This window comes from Gavialis gangeticus, unplaced genomic scaffold (assembly GCF_001723915.1).
Source record: "Gavialis gangeticus isolate Ggan-Ray unplaced genomic scaffold, GavGan_comp1, whole genome shotgun sequence".
In the NCBI taxonomy this organism is placed as follows: Eukaryota; Metazoa; Chordata; order Crocodylia; family Gavialidae; genus Gavialis; species Gavialis gangeticus.
Window position 1 is genome coordinate 135,004,585 of NW_017729025.1, and position 21,491 is coordinate 135,026,075.

The 21,491-nt window shown below is 40.6% G+C and overlaps 1 protein-coding gene across 1 annotated transcript in view; it reads right to left on the reverse strand.

Annotated features, from left to right (window-relative positions):
- Positions 1-21,491, reverse strand: part of ZNF143 (zinc finger protein 143) — an 85,764-nt gene that overhangs the window by 31,412 nt on the left and 32,861 nt on the right. Inside the window, exons 2-7 of the mRNA XM_019519591.1 lie at positions 10,264-10,382; positions 9,899-9,991; positions 9,293-9,376; positions 9,065-9,145; positions 2,958-3,154; positions 2,212-2,286 (exon numbers count right to left, since the gene is read on the reverse strand). Coding sequence (XP_019375136.1) covers positions 2,212-2,286; positions 2,958-3,154; positions 9,065-9,145; positions 9,293-9,376; positions 9,899-9,991; positions 10,264-10,375 — 642 coding nt within the window. The 5' untranslated portion in view covers positions 10,376-10,382. The remainder of the gene's footprint in view (positions 1-2,211; positions 2,287-2,957; positions 3,155-9,064; positions 9,146-9,292; positions 9,377-9,898; positions 9,992-10,263; positions 10,383-21,491) is intronic.

The window sequence follows — 21,491 nt, forward strand, 5'->3', positions numbered from 1 at the left end:
GGGAGTGAGGGGCACTGGCAGGGCTGGGGGGGTGTGGCTTGTCAGTGAGGGGCAACAGAATGGGCAGGGGCAGGGTACTCTGCCCCCCACTTCTCCCCCAACAGGTGTCCCCTTTTTTGGACCTGGAAATATGGTAACCCTAAATTCACAACCAAATACAAATTTTCTTTCACACAGTTGTCTATGAGAGCCTCAAGGGCCACAGATAGGGGACAGCTCCCCTAGAATATTTGAAAAATGTTGGTGCTAAGATATAACCAAATTAGACATCTTAGAAATGATACCACAAAAAAGTACAACCAAATTAAGTCAGGTCTCTTCAGAGAATGAGAAGTAAGGTAGTATATTAAATTGTTTTCAGCATCCATCCTTTCCTCCAATTTGCTTTTGAAAATCAACTGCCCTGATTCACTCTTCTTTATGAAGGAGCTCTCAAGGAGAAAATAACATGGCAGAATACTACTCAGCTGCACATGCCTTCTTATTCATGGTCAGATATGACTTTAGCATAATAATTTGTCATTTATGTTGATAAAATGGTTTCATGCATGCTGTGCTCTGAAATCTGCTACCAGTTGTCAGCAAGGTTTATAGACAATTTGTGCCAGAGGGCAGGAAAGAAGAAATCTAGAGCACTGAAGTCATATGGTGCATGAGTGACAACCCTCTGCAGCTACAATAAGGACTTTTGAGATGTTTCTGCCAAGGATGCATCAGAGAAGTAGAAAGGGCTCTTTGCACTCCAGGCCTGAACAGTGGAAGAGTTGAGTTCATGGCAGTAGACAATCTAATGTAATCTGTTATCCATACAGTATCACAATTCTCTCTCTGTGCAGAAATTTTCTTTTTACTTTGTGGGACAAAATCTTGAGTAATTTTAATCAAGTTCTCTGCCAAATGAGATTCAGTTCTAAATCCATCTGGCCCAACCTGGCTTTCCAAAGAATTTACAAAGAGTATTTGAAAGACCTCCTCAGACGATAGCCTGAAATTCTGCTTTCACAGGAACAGGCTAGACATTCCTCTTTAATAAGGAATCCTCTGGCATATTTAAATCATGATCCCATAAATCATGTAAAAAAGGAAAAACAAAGTCTTTTTTGATTCAGCAAGAAAGATTTTGTTTTCCCCCCCCACACTTCTTCTGCGCTGTTATTATAAATCTCTCTATTTTTGTTTCTTTTACTCATGACCAGGGATTCCAGTTTTCCATTTGCCAGGGAAAAACGTGGACTCAACAGTTTCCTGCTACCTACCTAAAATGCAGCAATGTTGCACAGCAACTGGCGCCATTTCTGTTCTTTTATTTTTGCTGCAGTTTTTGCCTCTGGCCAATCAGCACTGGGGTGGGGGGAGGGTCAGGGAAAAATGCAGATGTTTATGCTTTTTAAATTGAGATGTTTTTGCTTTTTTTCCCCATGGAAAACTAGGATCCCTTCCCATGACTCTTTAAAGTTCAAAAGCAACTTTTCCCTTTGTCTTAATTCTTTAACAAAAAAGCTTGTAAACAGAAAGATAATATCCCCACCAGATTCTGGCATGTCGTGCATTGGTGTAGAATCTAGTTCTGGGCTCTGGCTTCATAAATTTTGTCTCGGTTCTCCCACTGTCCTTAGGATTTTTGAAAACCTGCCTTTTCAAAAAATTTTTAAAATTAAAGTAGCACTAAGAAGGCCAGGAACTTGTTTTTTTCAAGGAAACTTGAAATTCTGTGCTGCTTCTTTAAGGGCTAATTAGGGGTAACAGTCTCATCTACCAGTCCCTTCGCCAAATCTGAGAGAGAACTAGAATCCTCTGACAAAGGAATGGAAAACTATAAGAGTGACTGGGGAGCGTGCTTGGAGGCATATACACAGCCCCCTAAGGAAAAGGGTCACCACTTCATTATCATCTGCAATACTGCTGGATCCCAGCCAACTAAAAGAGCTCTATTAAAATACCCAAGTTTTTTAATGTAATAATTTTCAGGACAAAAATTAAAACATTATGTCAATTTGCTAATCCTGTGACTTACTCTTACAAAGGGAGAAATACAGCCTATCTTCACAGACCTGGAGCTAGAATAGTTCAGAGCTAAATAATTGTTCTCGTTCTAGCTGTTATGGAGACAATGACTGTAGATGACTTTTGTGATAAAAAAACATTGGGCATAAAGGGGACAAAGAAAGTAAATACATAGGCAATCCAAATGCATGGTATAGTATAACATACCTGCATTTTTTTATCTTGTTCATTTTCACCTATCATTCCTGTGCCACTAACACTTTCACTTCCATCAATAGACACCTAAAAGGATATAAAAACAAAAATATTTAGTGGTTGTTTTTACTCAGTACATAAAACAAAGAAGGACTGAAATGCTGAGGAATGGTGGGCTCATTCATTCCACACTTTCATTCATTTTACAGTTTTTCTTTTTGCTCTTGGAACTCAGTTCTTATACTACATGTTAGTTCCCAAGAAATGTAAAATTCCACAGATATAACCTATGTTATAACAGCTTTAAATAATAAGCAGAATTCTGAGCTTCCCAAGTCATACTGATGAGCAGGGATCTTGGTTTTCCCTGATTAAAAATAAATAAATAAATAAATCGCAAATTCTCTGAGATGACCCCCCCCAAATCCATGATTAAAATTAAAGCCCCCCACATCCCTGCTGGTGCCCCTTCAATTGATTCATTCTAGAATACATCCTATTTCAATGTTTGTTTTTTTAAGTGCATCTTTTCCTCTTATCCTGCTTAATAGCAGGATCATTTTTAATACCACTGATCCCTCTACTCTTAATAAGTATCTTAATGAAGAAGCTGCTATCTCAGATACTTCATCTTTTTGCCAGGCTGAGGAATACATTATCTAACTAATTCACATCTTACCTCTTAATTTAAAATGGGATTTCTATAAAGTGATGCTACTTAAAGACACTATAGACAGACAAAATGTACTCTAATGTACCTTGGCTGCATACTGCTCCAGTGCACTGATGGTATCTGGGTCAATGGCAGCATCTCCTGTATGAAGACCTGCCACGGTGCCATCAGCTTGAATAGCTAAGATGGTATCTGATTGTGGCATTTGAACTGTATGGTGAATGTAAGCAGTGGTTCCATCTTCCAGCTGGACTGCCTGTAATGCACTCTGGTCATAACTGTCTGGGAAATAATTATTACAAGACAGAGAATGAATACCAGTGCCTCCAACTGACCAACATAAAAATATAACCTGAGAAATAATCACAATCTATTAAAAGGTCACTGACAAGTACAAGTAGAACAGAGGCCTCTCTACACATGCAGGTAAAGGTGTGATTGGATCTTATGCATGATTCACACAATCATACCTCCTGCCATGCCACACATGCACATCAGGAAATGAGATTGTGGGATTGCACATTAGATCCCATTTCACCTCACTGCTGGTGCAGGGGGAGCCGCGGATTGGGCAAGCTCCCACAGGTGGCAGACCCCTCAGCTGAGGAGCTCCCAGTGGCGGGGCACCCAACGCACCCCTGGGGCTGGGACACACAGTGGCCATGATTTCACAGCCTCAGAGGAGCACTGCAGCAGCTGCAATCTCACAGCTGTGGGGGTTTCGTGCACCTCATGAGCTTGGAAATCCCAGCAGCTGCATCTCTCAGCCCAGGGGCTCCATCCACCTCTGGGGCTGGAAGATCACAGCCATGTTCTGTGGTTACTGGAACCCATCTGGGTCCTGGCACTGGGAGGCAGGCTGTAGGAACCCAGCATCTGCACCCCCCCTCAGTTCCTAGACTCCCAGTCCCAGCTGGGCATGGTGCATTCCTATAGCTGGGAGCCCCATCAGCTGATGAAGCTCGCAGCCACAGGAGAGACCTCTGCTACATGTGCAAATTAAAGCTTGGTAACAACCAGCTATGAAGTTAATACAGGCATACGTCGGAGATATTGCGGGTTTGGTTCCAGACCACTGCAATAAAGCGAATATCGCAATAAAGCGAGTCGCACGAATTTTTTGGTTTCCCAGTGCATATAAAAGTTATGTTTACACTATACTGTAGTCTATTAAGTGTGGAATAGCTTTATGTCTAAAAAAACAATGTACATACCTTAATTAAAAAATACTTTATTGCTAAAAAATGCTAACCGATGGAAAAATGGCGCTGATAGACTTGCTCGACGCAGGGTTGCCACAAACCTTCAATTTGTAAAAAACGCAATATCTGCGAAGCACAATAAAGCGAAGTGCAATAAAACGAGGTATGCCTGTACACATTTTTGAGGTTTAACTTCATAGCTGGTTGGAGCTTTTTATGGCGTGGTAGCTACTTTGCACATGTGGCTGGTTCCAAAGTAATTGCTGTGAAATTTCTGGACCTGTGGGGAGCCATGTGGGCTGGACAGCATGGCCCTGCATGCTGCAATCAGCATGTAGGGTGGGTTAAGACCGCAGGACCTAACCCTGATGCATGGGTGTAGCCTGAATCCCAGGGTCCTGATCCTGGCCAGTGGGGGCCAGGGGAAGGTGTTGCAGGGTCCTGGGGCCCAATCTGTGCATGTGAAAGCCAGTCAAGGGGCTGCAATCTAGCCCATGGATCAGCCCTGTGTCCCTCAGTGGCCCTCAGCACCAAAAGATCAAGCAACACTGCCTTATAATATTGATATCAGTAACACAGGTTGAATTTGTTGCAAGCTACAGCCTATCAAAATATTTTTTATTTCTGTCCACTTATCAAAGTGGCAAGGAAGATTTACAAAAGCAACAAAGCCTAATCTTCACTTGCAAAGAGGACCAAATCCACAAATACACTTAGAAATTTCTATGTGCTAGGGCTAATATGTATTTGTTCATCTATCTTGTTTACTTGTTAATACCGTCAGTTACAAGTTTTTTATATATATGATTCCTGTAACCTTAAGAACCCAAGCATCCTTTCAATGTCTAACATGATGTTTTATAATTACTTTGAATACAGGGATATAATACCTTTATTACTACACATGTGCCAGGGTGTGCAGAAGCTGAAGTACTCTGTGAGTACATAATAAGCAATCACACTAATTCATTTCAATACATGAAAATAACACAGACTAGCAGAGTCTGAAAAATTTAGCTAACATATACTAGTCCAAGGAGTAAGCCTTCTAACTAAGGTTGAAAATACCTGTGTTGTCACTCCCCTCAAAGTCAAAAAAAGGAATCAAAGAATACTGTGTATTACATAATGTAGTCAAGCTGGCAATCAAACAAGTTTTTGCTTAATTTTATTTAAAAATGTCACTTAATATATTACCTGGTTGAATAACAGAAGATATGTTTGTTGAATACTACAAAATTAATTTTACATTATTTAGTCCAGTAATACAATAATCAAATTTCAAAATTCCACATTTAATCATCTCTTACATTCACATACAAGCAAACCTTATTAAATACACTGGCTGTCATTAAACTGCTGCCAGAAGCAGTATGTATTCAGCAATGAAAACCAACTATGAAGTTGATTAAATGTAGCCAGCACCAAGCATGACTATAAAACACATGACCATTATTGGGAAAACATAATAATGAGAGCCTACCACAAGGATAAGTTAGTGTAGGCCATCTGAATAAGACATATGGTAGTGCCCATTGCACTCAGTCCTCCCCATCACCGCTACACTGAATGCATTTAGACTTCTTCACTCGCACAGCTGAGCTGTGCCTTTTTCTCCTATTTCCAATTATTCCTGTTTCTTCAGCCTTAAATGCCAGGCAATCACCACTACACAGGGCCCCACACAGTTAATCCACAATCCCTCTGTCAGCCCCTCAGTCTGTCACATATGATGACTGTGGTCCTGCCCTCCCTAAGATGGAACCAGACTAAGTTGCCCTGAGCCTCATCTGCATAAAATTTTGGAGGATCCCAGAACCCACGACAAGAACACCTAGTTCTACTCATGAGTGGGGGTTCTAATCAGCACATGGATCCTTTGTGGGAGGTATCTGGAGTACACACATATACTGAACAGTGGGGTCACCACGGCCTGAAATCATGTTGACTCTGCTGAGGCCCAGCCCAATGAGCCATATACAAATCACAAGCCTTTTGGCTTTGGACTATCATGCAGTTTGTACTATATACTAGTAGGTGCCAAAGTACCGCTTAAAAGTGTGTGTATGGAGTCTAAAACTTGCAGCAGTTTCAAAAAAAGGCAACATGCATCAATTCTGGATGAACAGGAGTCTGTGGGTACTATATGCAAACTGCTGATTATGTTTAAGTTCTAGGTCATTGTTTTCAAAGTTGTTCCTCACTTCCATGTGCTCAGGGAGAGAAGGGTCTGACAGTATGGAGATTGGGGAGGCACTATAGGGGGAAGAGGCTGGTAGGAAGCAGGGGGCAAAGGGCTACCCAACCCCCTCAGATTTATTTTCCCTGCTGTAGCAGTGGGAAGGGGGACAAATTCAAGGCAAACTTCCAATAATTAGATTCTATACCTAGAAAATTATAAGAAATTTATAAATTCTCAATATATAACATATAATTATTGGGGAGTCATCCTATAATCAGGTTCATCTTATATTTGAGTAAATATGGTACATTAACCATATAAAATTCAACCAACTTAATGAGCTCATTTCTGTTGTACTTTATTTCCTTTCCTGGTTTGATTGCATTTTTTCCCCAAAACAGTTTATAGTATATCTTATCCTGAATTGTCTTTGAGATCAGCTTACTTTTTTTTCACTTCCTATCACTTTCTCTCTCCCTCTCTCTTTTCCTTCCATTTCATTTTATACCTATGCCCTTATATTTTCTGTGTCTCTTTTTTTTCTCCTCTCAAATCTTCTATCATTGCTATACTTCTGTTTTCAATTTCTCACATCCACCTCACTCCTCCCTTCTCTTATTCAATAATCATTCCTATCAACACAGAAGTTGTGGCAATTTTACTTCAAACTATAAACGGGATGTTCATTCCTATCAGCCATAAACCTTTAGGTAGGTGCTCCAGCTTCAAGAAGCAAAATCCAGACAATACTATATATTGTGAAAAAAGTCAACCATGCCTAACCAAACTGCTAACAGAGAACTAGCATTCCTACCAGTTCCTCTCTTTGGCCCCTATTTGCAGGTTCCATATTTGCTAGTACAATGTTGATACTTTACAGTTCTTCTATCCCAATCATTTCTGGCTGACATACGGGAGAAGGAGCATTCTTCCTTCTGTTCTCCCTTCATTCTCCTAAATATTGCAATGTGTGAGTGAAAGGAGTACTGCACAGCTCTAGCTTTCGGGTAGCCACTGCATTTTCCTTCCTAATAAACTGCTCCAGAACCGTCACTGTTGTTTACTACAGCTTTGTAAAGCTGCAGCAAAATACAGTTTAACAGATTCAGGATTCTCTGCAGGAAAAAGAAAGTGAAACTTCTCTGATCAGTTTTCACTCTGATGAGTCTTGGGAAAGTAACAATAGTGACACCACTATCCTCCTGTTGCATTACTTCACTATGAATTTCAGTGATTTTGGAAACCAACAAAATTTCAGTCTAGTCTGTCCACGTTTACAAGCCTTTCTTCGCAGCTACATATTCTAATCCAGTCATTCTCAACCAGCGGACTCCAGCACCCTGGGATGCCTTGAGATTTTCAAGGGCTCCACATAATATTAGCACCGTTAGGTGTACAAACATAATTCACAGGTTAAACCCAGAGGTTTCAAATAGAAATCCATAGTCTCAACAACATTCTGACCAGTTGTGGTCTTTCAGAGTTCTTTGCATCAGAATTATTGTTCTATTATTTTTCTGTAGTTAAAAAATTAGTAAAAACTGAGATGCCATTTTCCAAGGGGTGCCTCAAGCCTAAAAATGTTGAAAATCACTGGTTTAATCTGTGCCCTTGTAGTTGATTGGGAAAGTGGGCTGCATACAGGAAGGTGATTTTTTAAATGTGACAACAAATAAGAGAGAAGATCCTAGGGTATTCAATACCTTTATTAAAGTAAATCATTTACTTTTTCTTTCTTTCAAAGAATGTGCCTGCAAAAGAAATTTCTAAAGGGAGGGTCCTGTAATGGTAGAATATGGGATTACTTCTGAGGCTCTTCCAAGATTATCTACTTTACATTCTCTGTCTCTATTTTTTTAGCTTTGCTGATCCTTACAAAATAATTCTGCACCATACTGGTTTAAGAGTGAAATATTAACTTATATGCTTGTCAAGCAAAAGAATATTTCCTAAGTAGTGTAGTTAATTACTCCAAAAGTCAACATTCACACCTGAAATAAATAAATTTGTTTACTTGACTTCTTGCACAGAGAATTCTTCTAAAAAAGTAGCATATATTTTAAATACTCTGTGGCTGAGAACTCAATCTCTAGACCAGCTATTCTCAAACTCTTTTAGACTCCAGGCCCTTCCATAATTTTTCTAAATTTAGTGGCACTCCATTTCAAACACTCATCACACTCCTCTTTTTTTTTATTATAAAAAAATAATAAAGCAATTCTGTTGCAAAGAACACAGAAAAACCACAAAAGATCAGAAATGTTTTTGAGCCTATGGATTCTTATTTGAAATCTCAGAGGTTATCATGTGAATCATGTTTACACACTAAGGCTGCTGACATTGCGTGGCATCCCCAGGTACCATTTAAAGGATCTCAGAACACCCCAGGGTGTTGCAGCACCCTGGTTGAGAATGATTGCTTTAGACACTCTAATTTGAATGATATCTGCTTTCTCTAGCTGCCTCTCTCATTTTTGCATTACATTCAATCTTACTGAAATTCATGTTGGGGTTTAAATTCTCCATAATCAGCATGTCTCTGTATTGAAAAGCTAAAATAGCTCTAGAAACCCACAGCAATTTTTTCTCAATTGGGAACCACTATGTTCCAAATAAGTAACTGAACCACCCTCAGGTCAGCAGTTCCATTTGCTAACACTTAAAATCTAGCTAGGATTTAATGTAGCAAGTCATCCACAATATTGTAAATATACTCAGAATCTAATCATACTGACCAGCATAGTATTCTTGAAGGAAATTACAACATATTTTTTAATAAAATGAATCATACTTTGAAAAAGGACTTACCTTTTGAAGTATGATGAATAAATGCTGTTGTTCCATCTTCCAGCTGAACTGCCTGCCCATCCTCCAAACGAAGGCTGTCTCCTGTTCAAAGTGACAAAGGTATAATTTTAGATATTTAGAAATAAGTTTTCTTTAAATCTTTACAAACAGATTAACACTACATTCAAATAATTGTTATATCAGCCAAATGAATATTTTAAAATATATTTCTAGCTTTAATTCACTTACTGCTTTTGGGCATAGATACATGTTGAACATAGGCAGCAGAGCCATCTTCTAGTTGAATCACCTGACCGTCCATTAATTTACCATCTGGAATACATCAAGAGTCAATATAAATTATCCCACGTGGCATATCACAATTTTAAATGAGGTGCTGGTACTCTGAAGTGAAATGTTTCATAGAATAAAAATATGGCATTGACAAATACTAAGTACAATATTAATGTACGTAAATTGCATGACATCCTGGGATAAAAAATGCTGAAGGTGGAAAATCTTTATTGTTATTACAAATATGCTTGTATGGGCCCTTAATGTGTACATTGGTAGTATTTAGTGTTGAAATCTACAGAAAGGCTATTTCTTTTGCTTTACTCCTTAAGGAATTGTTTTACTAATTAATCCCTTCCTTCCTATTAATTGTAGTAGTATATAGTTATTTTTCAGTAGCACTTCAATTGGAATTAGAGCCCCATTGTGCCAGGGGCTCCAGGAAAAGGAATAATCCTTGTCTTTAAGAGTTTATAATCTGAACTCAGACACAGGTTACTAAAACAGAGAAACAATATGGAAGCCAATAAATAAAGCAAAGAGTTTTACTCACGTACTTACCTTTAGAATTGTGTTGTATATAAGCAGTGGAACCATCAGCAAGTGTAACTGCCTGCAAACTTACACCCTCCATGTTTTCTAAGTTGTCACCATCTATTGGAAAAAAAAAAGTTATTTTATAGTATTGTCAAGCTCAGACACTTTAAACATGGTACGGCTCACTAAAAAGACAGCTTGATTCAAAATATAATTCCAGTGCAGCTTAGATTAATCAAACAAATTATCTAAACAAATGTAATTATTTAAATACATTTTATATGTACAATATGCTAAATTACCCCCATATATACAACGATATATGTGTTTTTTAAATGCCAGATTTCACAGTCAGAATGAAGTGGAGATATGTTAACCTGAATAGTTACCTTGTACAGCTACTGCTTCTGTCAAACAGAGAGTTACATGCTGAGCCTCCATTCCTCCTCCAGAAAATTCAGTCATTCCCTGAGAATCTCGATTTATCTGGGCTAATAACATTGTCTACCTAGAAAGAAATGAGGAGTTTACAAAAAATAAGAACTGGATGCTGAACAATAAATAGTAACATCAAGAAATAAAAAAATACATGTTTATTCCTTGCCCAATAAGATGGCAAACAAATCCTGAAATTTAAAAAAAAAATCCTCTCTCAAAAATTTTACTTAGTGTATTATGGATATTTAGGTTTACCTGCCCCAAAGATATGATACAGTGATTGATCAATGTCTCAAAGAGCTTAGAAGATGAAAAGTTATATCAGATGGCCAAGTATTGCTAGCTAACCTACTTATTTTTGTGAATTTTATCACATAGAAATCCCTGAATTTTAGGCATCTAACTGTATTAAAACAAATTATAGAAATTATTCACCTAATAAGTAATGGTACAGTTCACATTGTACTATAATTTCTGTTCAAAATTAAGAATGAAGTTGTAAACTGTAACTAGAAGTAAACCGTGAAAATCATGCAAGTCTTAGTGAAGTTCTATAGGACTATATGTGCAAGCAACTGCTTACCAGCGGCTTAATCAAATCTGCTGTGATGCATTCTAATTAGAATATGAACAAGCATGTCTACAGGCACCCTAGGAAATACCATAACTAAGCTTACCTGTGCAACCTTAATTTAGCCACCAGGGGCATGTCTATTATGATATGGTCTTAAATTACACTTTTTTTTGCGCAGAATCCTGACTCCGTCAACTCTGTGGCAGAACTCTGTGTAGTTCTCCTGGTACCATTGGCCTGTTTTAATTGTTAGATATTCCTTTATTTTCTTGCTGTCTCCTGTCTCACCCACCACATACCTACCAGCTAGGGCTGTGCAACACTTTGGACAGAGCTTTGGGTCAGGAGAAGCTTTGGACGCTTCAGCATCCGAAGCAGCATGTCTGGATCGAAAGGCTGGCTTCATTAGCTTTCCGAAGCAGTTTGGAGCAGAAGCTGGATTGGATCACTGCCAACTCGCAAAGGCCTACTACCAGCCTCTGGAGTACACAAAGCAGAGGACTGACTGGCCAGTTCCCCAGCAACTACATAGCGCCGATTCACTCCCAGAACACCATCCACTTTGTGGATTGAATAAGACAGTGGTCCAGTGGAATAATACCACGTGGGATCATATTAATAAGGAAGTGTCATAATACTCATGAAGACCTGTATTAAAATTGCACAAGTAACCTTAATTTGGTCATTTCCTAACTCTTTTGGAGATTGACTTCACAACCTCAATAATTAAATGTAGTAGGTGCACTTTCTTAGATTGTAAAAAAAGTAAAGAAAACATAAATTACATTTTGTGCCATTGCATTCATAAGCATATAAATTGTTTAATTCCATGATGCAGACCTCTACACTTGAGCTGAGAAAGTAACTGATTCCCATAGTAGACTGTCATTCTCTGGTTGGACCAGCACAAGAGATAAAACAGCATGCCAGAGTGGTTTCTACAGATATCAGCTACTGCAAGGAAATGGGCAGACTCAGGACTCTAATTCCATTCCAGGCTTTGAATGGACATGGGCTTTTATATACAGACGTGTGCCATTTTCCTCAATCCTTTCTCCTTCTCCATTCTTCTCTCCAATCTGTTCCTACACCAGTCCTACATTCATCCACCCCTGGCTTTCTGTCCCAGGCTCCTTACCCTACCCGCTTTCTTGCCTGGCCAGTCCCCTTTCTAGACTTGCTACCAGATTAACAATGTGTCCTCCTCCCCTCTCCAAGTCTCAGTCCTTGTGTCAAAACAGTTCCTGCTCCCCACTGCCATCCCAGCTCCTTGCCCAACCTGTCCCAGTTTCTCCTGTCCTAGGTCCTTTTGTTCCCCACATGGCTCCAAGTTTCAGTCTCCTGAAGAAAGAGGAGGCCTGGCTCCTTCTCTGAATCTCTTGGCTCAGACAACTCTACTTGTCTGCCCACCATCTTCATTCCTTGTCCAATGTGTGGCTTCTCCCCTCTGCAGGTTTCTAGTACCAGTCTCCTTGTCCAAACAGGTGCAATCTTCTCCTCTCATCTCAAATTCTTGTCCAATTTTAGGGTCCTTCACATCACCAGCAAACTGGCTTCTAAACTATCTTCTCCCAGCTCCCACTAACCTTCCATCAGTTTCTTTCTACCTCTCCAAATCCAGTCTCAGGAGACTCTTTGTTCCAATCAGTGGTTTCTCCCCACCTGTCTTTTGTCTTCTCTACATTTGAATCACACAGCTTTGTGTTGGCAAGGCCAGAGAGCGAGCAAGCGACAGACAGACCTAGACTGACTTTTTTGACCTTTATTATAAAAAGTTTAACAATGAACCAATTAAAAGCATGGAACCCCACATAGAGCTATGCATAAAACAACAAAAGGACAATTCATTAAAATTACCACAAAGAAAAATCTTGCACCTCTCCTCTTCCCACACACCTATGATCACACTTTAAGGACCAGGTGGCCTCTTTCACAGTATAAAGAGCCCTCACAATGGCCCAGTGGGATGCAAACTGGTCCAAAATTTGCTTTAGGTCAAAATGTCTAAATTCAAAAGTCATACACATACAAAGGAGGAGCTGAAAGAGCCAAAGGACATTGTCAGAGTTGGATGTGGTGATCCAGTTCTAGCAGCTCTTCAGTGTTGCCATCTTAGCCTAACCCAGGAGCAAGATGACCAGGCAGATTACACCTTCCTCAACCATCCAGTACAGGATTGAAAAGATGCATGTCATCTCACTGAAGTCTAAGACCAGCATGCCTAAGAGGGCACCAAGGGCAGTGAAGAGCAAGAATGAGCATTCTGCTTGTTTCCAGCACCCATCCATACACCAGCCAAGAGCAGCCACTGCAGGGAAAGCACGCAATGGAAGAACTGAGCATGGTCCTGCTCAAGACTAAGAGGGAAAAGCTGATGTGAAGTCTGATCAGTCACAGTAGGTGCAAGAATCCCATAGAAGATGGCAGCTTCAGAGTTTAATTGTTAAAATCTAACAAATCTGTACTGAGCCTGCAAACACTACAATATTGTATTTTCTTGAATCTAATATGAGGTTTCCCCTCACTCGGTAAACATGGGGGAAGCCTCGTCTTGTATTTGAGTACAAGGCAGGGGGAAGGTGTGTGGCAGGTGGCAGCTGAGACTGTAACTACAACTGCAACCATAACCCCAACCCCCATCCCAACTTGGGGTTGGGGTCAGAGTCAGAGCCACAGCTGCTGCTCGCCACCTCTGCAACCATCTCTTCCCCCACCCAACAACCTCTGCCCAGCCACCGCCTCCCTGCCATTGTTGCTTACCCTTCAACTCTGGCAGTCCTCTGGCCTTACTTCAGCCCAGGGCATGGAGTATGTGGTTGCTCCAGCCCCAGCCTGGCCTGGTAGTAATGGTGACTGTGGCAGCAGCTCCAGCATGAGATCTGAATCAGGGAACCAGCCACAGCTCCCAATGCCACAACAGCTGTTGCATGGCCAAGCTGAAGCTGGAGCAACCACATGCTCTGTACCCTGAGTTGGAGTGGGACTAGAGCCCTGTCAGAGGGTGAGCAGCTGAGAGCAGGGCTCACCAGAGGTTGCAGTGGAGGCTAGGCAGCAAGGGCAGCCGGCAGCAGTGGTACAAGGGTCAGATCACTTTACTCCCCCATTGCCTGACCCCTTACCACCTCCCCACCACCCCAAGCTGGCTCTCCCCCTGCTACAGTGTTCAGGGAGGCGGGGCAACTAATTTAAGACAAATCTCCAATAATTAGATTCTATGCATGGAGAACTAACAAATGTATATATTTTCCATGTATAGAATCTAATTATTGGAGGGTCATCTTAAATTTAGAGTTGCCTTGGATTCAGGTAAATATAATATTTCAAAATCTTACAATTTGGCTAAATCTAAAATTACTTTCACTAGGGTAACAAAAGGCACAAGTGTGACAAATGTACAGTCCCTACTCCAAAGCATTCAATGCTTCAAAGCAGAAGTGCCTTCAAAAAAGTTTCAAGATACTGACATCTCCACTGATATTCAGCCTGAGGCAGACAACTGGCACAGACATTTTTACTTAAAATTTGGCAAAGTTATAAACAACTGAAAACAGGATCTGAGACTGGGGGGCAAAAACAGTTGATGCTTCTCTTAGCAAAGTCTACACAGAAAGCATAATTCCAGAGTAATTTAAAATATGCTGCTGCTGCTTATTAAGGTTATCTTCCATTAATGTTCAGGTAACGCACATTTTATTTTTCTAAAATCTAAGATTTTTATGTATGTTTGGAGGGTTCAGCCTACAGACTTACAGTTCTTATGAACATTTCAATGAGGATTCCTAATGAAAAGTTCAGAGATAGTTAAACTAGAGATGTGGGTTTTCCATAAAAATTTGAATTGGAAAATTAGTAAACAAAACTAAAAAAGTACCCCTATGTTAACTGTATGTCCCAATAGCTACAAGTATTTGAACTGGAATATTTGATTAGGAAAATAAATACATATAGCACACTTAATGTGGTTTCAATGTTATATTCAAACAAATTCAGAGCTTTATACGGAAAGAAATTATTTTTATTGGAATACTTGTAAAAATGTAAAGACAATACACAGTAGCATGTACTTCCCTCACATTGTTTAAATCTAAGGAAAAAAACCGAAGGCACTGAAAACGGTTGACACACTAATTTTAGCACTCCCAAAGAACTGTGCATGATATGCCATGCTTTGGTTTTGATTTGACCTGCACAGTCAATTAGGTGAATTCATAATAATCCAAGCCAAAAATCAAGGTATGTGAGTGTATTTACCCTCCTGTTTACAAATCAATAATAAATATATGTACTCACTCACACACTTCCTAGGGATAATCACCTGAAAAACCTTAATTACAACTTTGAAACTGCCAAGCTTGCCTAATATTGTATTGGCATCCATTAATTGTTACTAATTAATTTTATGAAACAATGAATTTTCAGAAATGGAAAATTTCCCATGGAAAAATAAAGCACTGGAAAATTTTCCACCTTACATCTCTGAGTTAAATAAAATGCTTATTAACAAAGAGAAGGATACAGGCTACCCTCGCCATTCGCGGGGGATACAAGAATGGCGAAATCTGCAAATAAGGCACTGTGTTCATGAATGAAGTGCTCCTGGCAGCTCAGGTGGAGAGGCACGGCTCTGGCGGCGATGGAGGGAGCGCAGCAGCAGCAAGCGTGGAGCTCCGAAGGAGCTCCTGTAAGTCTATAAAGTGTATTTAAAATGCGGATTCGGCATTCGTGAATATTTGAAACCATGAATAGCGAGGGTTTCCTGTATTTTCTCCTTCTATGGCTATTCAAGCAAGTAGCAGAATCTGCTGGGTGCTGTTTCTGTAGTACACTGGTTCTCAAGTTTTTTAGACTCAAGGGACTCAAAACACCCCTTGAAAATCATAAGCTCTTAGTTTTCATTTATTTTTGGCCTATAAAAATATAATGAAGCAATGTTTCTGTTGCAAAAAACTCAGAAGCTGACAACAGGTCAAAATGTGTTTAACCTTATGAATTCCTATTTGAAATCTCTAGGTTTATCTTGTGAATCATGTTTGTACCCCTAACAGTTTTAACACTGTGCAGCACCCTGGAAAGGAAGTCAAGGCATCAACTGGTTGCAGCACCAACTGAGAAATATAACTGTAATTTGGCATTTGATAACTGAAATGATCACTGGGAAACAGAAGAAAGAAAATTAAGCTTGATGACCAGTTCCTCTTAGAAGAGAGATAAGGAGGTCACAAAGGAGAAGGTAACAGGAATTGGAATAAAGTTTGTAATAATGGTAGCATCTGAGAAAGCAAAGTGTGATGATGGTAATAAAAAAGAAAGGAAAAGAAAACTAGCATAGCTTGGGAGAAACCAAGGGTTATGTCTGGAAAGTAAAGACTAAGAAAAATCCACCTGAAAAAGGTAAGTTATTTTCATTTCATGTGCAGAGAATATATGAAGGGTTTGAAATGATACCCAATTTGTCTTGGTTTTAAGCAAACATTAATTTTATTTGTAATGCACACATCTGATGATGTACAATAATCAATTTTAGAAAAGTTAGAAAAACACAACTAAAACGGGTCTATAAAAATGACAAGCAACACATAGTCCAGTAACATATGGAACTTAAATAAATTATACAGGTTTTTACTAAGGAGGCTAATGAAACTGTCTCCCTTTACTTAGCACAGCTATGGATAACACATAAAAAGTAACTACAGGTATTTTACCACCTAAAGTGTAACCCTTGTTAACAGACATAATTGTAAATATTAATGTACATGATTTACAAAATGAGTCCCAAAAAGTAACATTTATTGTCTACATTAACTTCCTCAACTAATAGTTAACATTCTAACTGGCAATCTCCATGTATTACAGCTGTCTAGGCCATAGCATAAAATGTTGAATGACAACTGTTAGAAGGTATTAATGACACCTGTTAATTTAGATTAGAAGCTTCCTGAACACAAGTTATGAATTGCCTACCTGTATGTAATTCTGTGAAAATATTACAATTGCAAACTTAAAAATTAAGAAATTCACAGCCACAGGTCTGGCTGTCTGTGAAATTGTAATTCTGCTCCCATGTGTACATCTATCTATCTAGACACACACACAAACAAAATTTGCTAGATATGCATGCCCCAGAACAAATGAGCTACATAAAGCCCCTTAGCTCAAATAATAAATCTGTTGCTGAATTCCTTTTTAAAATTAATAATAAGAAAGAACAAAAGAAAATAATAAACAGATATAGAATATTTTTATTTAACTAATTCTCTTCAGGAGCCATATTTAAACTGTTTGGAAGTTTCACATAGCTTGTAAATTGCAAGATGGCCACCCTACTATATATTATGATAGCCTTATTCAACATTGCTTTGGAAATCTGTGGCAGAGCCAGGAATAAAAATTAATCTCTTATGGATCCCAAATGAATGCTTTAAACAAAAAAGGAAATGCTCTCTCTCCTTACAATCCTTGCCTCTTTCCGTGCATTGAATGAAGCATAAGTGCTGTAGAACAAACAGAACATGGTCAATATAGACAAATTAGGGTTGCACAGCCATCCTTATTACTGGCATTTCCTAATGCCTGAGCACACAACTCTGTAAACTTATGTGCGTCACAATGCAATTTGTTTACATTTTTTTTTATGAAGCAAACTGGAAAATAATTCCCATTATGTGAAATCATACTGCCTGACCCACTGCATAGATTACTGGTAGGACTGGAATATACAACACAGACTTCCCATGTGTTAAATGCTAGACTGGTAGCAATTGTTAGCAATTATCCTCCATAGGAACCAGGTACTAAAGGAAAATTAAACTTACTTCGTAGTTTGCACAAGCAGATATTACATTTATGGCAGGACTCTGGCATTAATCCTACCAGAAATTGCAACATGCCACATGTTCAGCCAATTTATATGTCATAAAATGACAAACCCGCCAGAGATGTTTCACATATAGCATAGAACATTTTTGTGGCCAGTTTATATGGTGCCTTAAACTGAATATGTGGCATGTGACCCAGATCCAGAGCTTTTCAGTAGATGCCAACAATCAGCCAACTCACAGCACTGGCCCTGGACAACCCTGATGCATTATACTATTCGGTTCAAGTTCATCCATTTCATCCTGGCATGGCTGGATGCACAATTCGTGGGATGCTGCATAACATCCCCCAGACCTCAATGACACTATTATTTAATGTCTGCCAGGATCCAGAAGTACTTTGCATCATTTGTGATGTAAACAAGCTGAAGTGCTGTACAGAAAACAAAATGAAATCCAGACTCTGATCCCTGTAGTAGTGAGCAAATTGAGTTGTGCTAAGGCTTTTAGCCAGAGTTCAGGCCATCCCGGAACTAGGACATAAAATTAAACAGAGTACCTTCAGTGCACTGGGAGATGCGAGTGCTGTGATTGGTGTGCTGGGTGAGCAAGGCACAACAGTTTCCTTATAAGGAATGTGCCTGGCACAGTGCCAGAAGATTGGTCCACCATATAAGAAATACTTAGCCCAGTTGCAGGGGATTGGACAATTTGGTATGAAAAAGTTATAAAAAGTAGTTAACACAAAGTATGTTGTGAACCTAGAAAAAAAGACACAGCTGTTGAATCTCTGCTGGACTACTACTACTGGATATTGGTGGCAGAGGACGGTGAGGATGCAGTCAATTCCACCTGGCAAAGGGACACTTGGCACCTTCCAAGACCCCCCCAGAGGGAGAATGGACAGCGACAGCCAAGAGGATGATGAGACAACCGGACCTGGAGACAATGACGAGGACAGCAATGGCAACAGCAGCAGCAGATCCTCCAGTGACAGCAACAGCAACAGTGAATGAACTGAGACTTTAAACCCTGTAACTGGGGTCAGAACTAAGGGATAGTGTGTTTGAGTTGGGAAGACTTGCAGATGGGTGTGCGGGAGGATGCTTCTGCAGGTTCATGTATTGTAATGACTGCATAGGTTTTGTGCTGTTTTCTGGTGTAAGGTATGTGATGAAAAGTTGATAGAAGATTATATATATATAAATAATGTGTGTGTGTATATATATTTTTTTTTTACAAAAAAAATCTCTGCTAGACAATTTGTGGGCTAAGAGCAAGTGTGGGAAGTATCTGAAGTCCTGAACTTGAGAGTCTGGGATGGAGGATGCTTGCCTGTAGTAGGTATCTGGGGGCATCCGAATCCCAAGACCTCTGGGCTTGGACCTGCATGTAGGATGCCTACCAATGAATTTGGGAGCATCTGAAGTCCCAGTGTGAAGGCCTGGGATGGAGGATACTCGTCAGTTGTAGTGTCATACATGATGTTTCGAACGATTGAATCATAGAATCAATGAGTCAGAAGGGACCTAGACAGATCATCTAGTCCGACCCCCTGCCATGGGCAGAAAGGAGCACTGGGGGTGGAAGGGGTCATAAGACCCCAGCCAGGTGCTTATCCAGTCTCCTCTTGAAGATTTCCAGGGAAGGTGAGAGCACCACCTCTCTGGGAAGCCTATTCCAGGCTCTGGCCACCCTTACAGTGAAGTCGTTCTTCCTAATATCTAACCTAAACCTATCCTCCCTCAGCTTGTGGCCATTGTTCCTGGTGACTCCAAGGGGGGCCCTGGTGAACAGACTTTCCCCGAGTCCCTGCTGGTGGCCCCTGATAAGGTTGTAGGCAGCCACAAGATCCCCCCTCAGTCTCCTCTTGCGGAGACTGAAGAGATTCAGGTCCCTCAGCCTCTCCTCATAGGGCTGGCCACGGAGGCCCTCAACCATACGAGTGGCCTCCTCTGGACCCTCTCCAGGTTCTCCACGTCCTTCTTGAAGTGCGGCGCCCAGAACTGGACACAGTACTCCAGCTGCGGCCTGACCAGCGCCGCATAGAGGGGGAGCAAGACCTCTCTGGACCTGTTAGTGATGCCCCTGTTGATGCAGGACAGGGTGCGGTTGGCTCTGCCTATTGCTTCGTCGCATTGGCGACTCATATTCATCCTGGAGTCAATCCTGACTCCAAGATCCCTCTCTGCCTCTGTGCTGCTGAGAGGGTCAGCCCCTAACCTATAACCATAATGCTGGTTCCCTCTCCCCAGGTGCAGCACTCTGCACTTGTCCTTGTTGAACCGCATCCTGTTCAGATCCGCCCACTTCTCCAACCTATCCAGGTCTGCCTGGACGCAGTCCTTGCCTGCCGGTGTATTTGCTTTACCCCACAGCTTGGTGTCATCAGCGAACTTGAACAGGGTGCTCTCCACACCCTTGTCCAGGTCACTAATGAAGGTATTGAACAGCACCGGCCCAAGGACTGAGCCCTGGGGGACTCCACTGCCCACGCCTTCCCAGGTCGACATCGACCCATCCACCACCACCCTCTGGGTGCGCCCCTGGAGCCAGTTTGCCACCCATGTGACCGTGCATTCGTCAATGCCGCAGTCCCTCAGCTTGTCCACCAGAATTGGGTGGGACACTGTGTCGAAGGCCTTCTGAAAGTCCAAGAAGATGACATCGGCTTCCTCCTTCACATCTAAGCTCTTTGTTACCTGGTCACAGAAAGAGACCAGGTTAGTCAGGCAGGATCAGCCTGGCACGAACCCATGTTGGTTACCCCTCAACCTCACTTCCCCTGCAGGGCTCTCACAGATGTGGCCCTTGATAATTTTTTCAAAGACAAAGTTCTGCCCGCTCGATTGACACAGTTTTTGGAATAACTGAGTTCTGCTCAATCAATACAATTTGGAACCACTTTGGCTGATTTGACCTGGAACATGAAATATATTAATTACAAAAAAAAACCTCTCTGCTGGACAACAGAGAAGCCAGAAACATCAGACATCCAGCAAAAGACCCGAGGCATGGTACCCCTGAAGGTCGCCACTGAAATATCTAAGGAGCCACTTGCCAAGGTCATATTATGTGGAGGAAACCTGTAATATTGCCATACCAAAGCAGACAATTTCCTGGGTCAATCCTTTAGGGCTCTGGCAAAAAGAAATCCTATTGGTAACAATTCCCGGTCTCTGATAGAGATACAAGTCTCATTCACTTGTCCACCTTGCTTTTCAGAATAAAAATATCCCATATATATGCATCTGGAAATGACATTTGTAACTGTTTGGCCATAGTTCTTTCCAAAGCCAGAAATAAAACCTAAAATTATTAATTCCCAATATTCCTCTGCTGTCCAATGAGTAGTACAATGCAGCTCCTCTCAAGGATAATTCATTGCTGCTAGCTTTAAGATTCTCCTATAAACAATATAGGATTAAAAAACTACATTTTAAATAAAAATATACATTCAAAAACAAATTCACTGTCATATCCAGGTGCACCTTCACTGATTACAATACAAATGCATCTTGTGAGTAATAATGCTCACTAATAGCTTCAGACAACGTCTTACAATTAAGTCATTTTTATCCCAAACACAAGTTTCAGCAGGGGTAGCAGTGGATATAGTCTTCCTGGACTTTCGAAAGGCTTTTGACACTGTCTCTAACCCCGTTCTCATTAAGAAACTGGGGGACTGGGGTGTCGACACCCACAAAGTCAAATGGGTCGCCAACTGGCTGGAGGGCCGCACCCAGAGAGTGGTAGTGGATTGGTCATTTTTGACTTGGAGGGATGTGGG